At 43.9% G+C, this 2,399-nt stretch overlaps 1 protein-coding gene across 1 annotated transcript in view; it reads right to left on the minus strand.

Annotated features, from left to right (window-relative positions):
* The window catches only part of uimc1 (ubiquitin interaction motif containing 1), a gene marked incomplete in the record, with an annotated part of 98,508 nt that overhangs the window by 32,402 nt on the left and 63,707 nt on the right, over positions 1-2,399 (minus strand). Inside the window, 1 exon segment of the mRNA XM_032511640.1 lies at positions 804-1,484. Within this exon segment, the coding sequence (XP_032367531.1) occupies positions 804-1,484 (681 nt within the window).

Here is a 2,399-nt window from a genome sequence, read left to right on the forward strand (position 1 = left end):
CGGTTGCCATGATACAAGAAACAATATCGCGGTGTAAGTGACGTTAAAATTAAACTGAATGTGTAATTAAGAGTAATGAAGCAAGAGTCGGTAGCGTAATGTAAATTATATCAACCTGGGACCATAAATATTAAATCTTAAAGTAAGGACTCGTAATAAAATAATATAAATACCGATAATACAGATAGATGGGAGAGAAAAAAAGAACAGAAACTACAACATTATCGGGTTTAATGTCCAAAAGTCACGTTGAAAATATGAGAACGATCAGCAACTAACAAAGTCTTTACCTCACCTCGAACTGAGCCGCAGCATTTGAAAATTAATGAATTAAACAATGCTTTACACAAAGTTATACACAAGTAAAAATATTTTTAACACATAAAAAATATATATATATATAAACAAGGCTTTAATTCAACAGCATCAGACTTCTTGCTGCTGCATTGTGCTCAAATTGGGGTAAAAAGCCTTTTTATATATTATATATATATATATATATAATATTTATATATATATATATATCTCTAGTTAGGATTAGTATTGCCAAACATGTCAGCTGATAACTTATCAAAAATGAAAGTGACAAAACGTCGGTGTCTTGGTCACAATCTTTAAAAATAAATAAAAAAATGTAAGAGATCCTTTTTAATAAGGTTTGTTTTTGTGTTGCGTTCATGTAAAAAAAAAAAAAAAATACAACAAAAATGTAGCCGAGGGATCATTACTTGACTCTGAAACATCAACGTAGGACGATTAAATCCGGACGCTGGATGAGGACTTCGTTTGACACCTGAACTCACCTGAGCCAGACCCCGAGCTGGGTCCCTGGTGATGGTCGAGTCCCCGTCACTGTCTGAACCCGGGAGCTCTGGAGCTGAAGGACTCACAGAGTCGAGGGGACTCGCTGGTCCTCGTCCAGTCGCGCCGAACCCCGGGCTCGGACAATACTCGTGACTCTGCTCCGCCTGTCCGCCGTCAGCCTCTGGGAACCCAGGACTTTCTGATCTTTCAGGGGGGGCGGGGCTCCGGGGAAAGCCAGGGCTTCTTGGGAATACTGGGCTTTTAGGCCGACAGGACGCCGACCTCACAGAAGAGGGGGTGAAACTCTCCTGAGAAGAGCACGTGAACCCCGAGTTACAGACACTGACTCGGGGTCGGCAGGCACTCGGAGACGTCTCGTGCTGAGTACTCCTGCCAAACACCGGACTCGTGAAGTACTCGGGATCCGGCTCCGTGTCTTCATCCTCTCCCTGATCCGTCTCTGAGAAGACGGGGCTCCTGGACCGAGGGAGGTCCTCGGGTCGAGACTTTCCAGTCGAGGTGCACGTGTCCTGAGAGCACAACACAAACCCTGAGGTCCTGTAGGTTTCCAGCAGGTTCTGGCTCAGACGGGGGACGTGGACCTGGGCTCTGTAGCCAGTGGAGGGGAAGACGGGGGATCTCTGGAGCCGGCAGTCCTCGATCTGGGTCGAGTCAGAGCTCTGGAGACAAACACATGCACCTCAATCCACTGAGTGTTTTAAAAAACTTTTCTTTTTAGCAAAGCTTTTGGTCCCTTTAGATGTTTTTATCTTCTCTTCTGAGAAAAGCTTTATTTTCTCTTTTTATTCTTTCTTTTTTTGTTTTTTTATTTTTACCTGTAGCACTTTGAGATCTATTGATGGAAAGTGCATTATGAATAAAATGTATTATTATTTTTATTATTATTATTACTACATTATCTGTCATTTGGAGTGGCGTTTGTGTGATGAACGCCGGTCCAATAGTCTCTCTCTCTCTCTCTCAGCTGTTTTTTTTTTTTTTACACACATGTAAAGAAATTATGGTGAAGCTACTTTTCACTATTTTTATCAATGACAGATTAAAAGACAATGAGAATACTCATTAACCACCGGACTGGTAGAGAAGGTGGATGGACTGCAAAAATCACTACGTGATATGGATGCTCGCATGACGCTGAGGTCGGTGACAATTGAGTGATGGACATTGATTCGACAAATTCTACCGAGTCACCCTAAATTGGACTGCAACTGCCAACTACCCGCCCCCCCCCCCCCCCCCGCTTCCCTTCACCCGAGCAGGAAAACAACCAGCAGCTGGCCTTGTATCTCGTCCCGTGCTCTGTTATCTCTCCAGTTCACGCCGATGAACTGAGCTTTTAACAACACAGACAGTTTTGACGCACACTTCGCCCACACCAACCACTATCTCACATCCGACAACTCACCAACCTCGCCCTCCCCCATCCCGCCCCACATCCATATGTCTGCCTCGATTTCGTGTTTCTCGCTCCCTCTCCATGCCACCTCAAAAAATTCCTTCATGTGTCCACGTGAACTGTGTGTTGTCTTATGCATTACGTTGTGATGTTTGTATTACCATGTTGCTGTCTGCAT

The sequence above is a fragment of the Etheostoma spectabile genome, unplaced genomic scaffold, assembly GCF_008692095.1.
Source record: "Etheostoma spectabile isolate EspeVRDwgs_2016 unplaced genomic scaffold, UIUC_Espe_1.0 scaffold405, whole genome shotgun sequence".
Classification (NCBI taxonomy): Eukaryota; Metazoa; Chordata; class Actinopteri; order Perciformes; family Percidae; genus Etheostoma; species Etheostoma spectabile.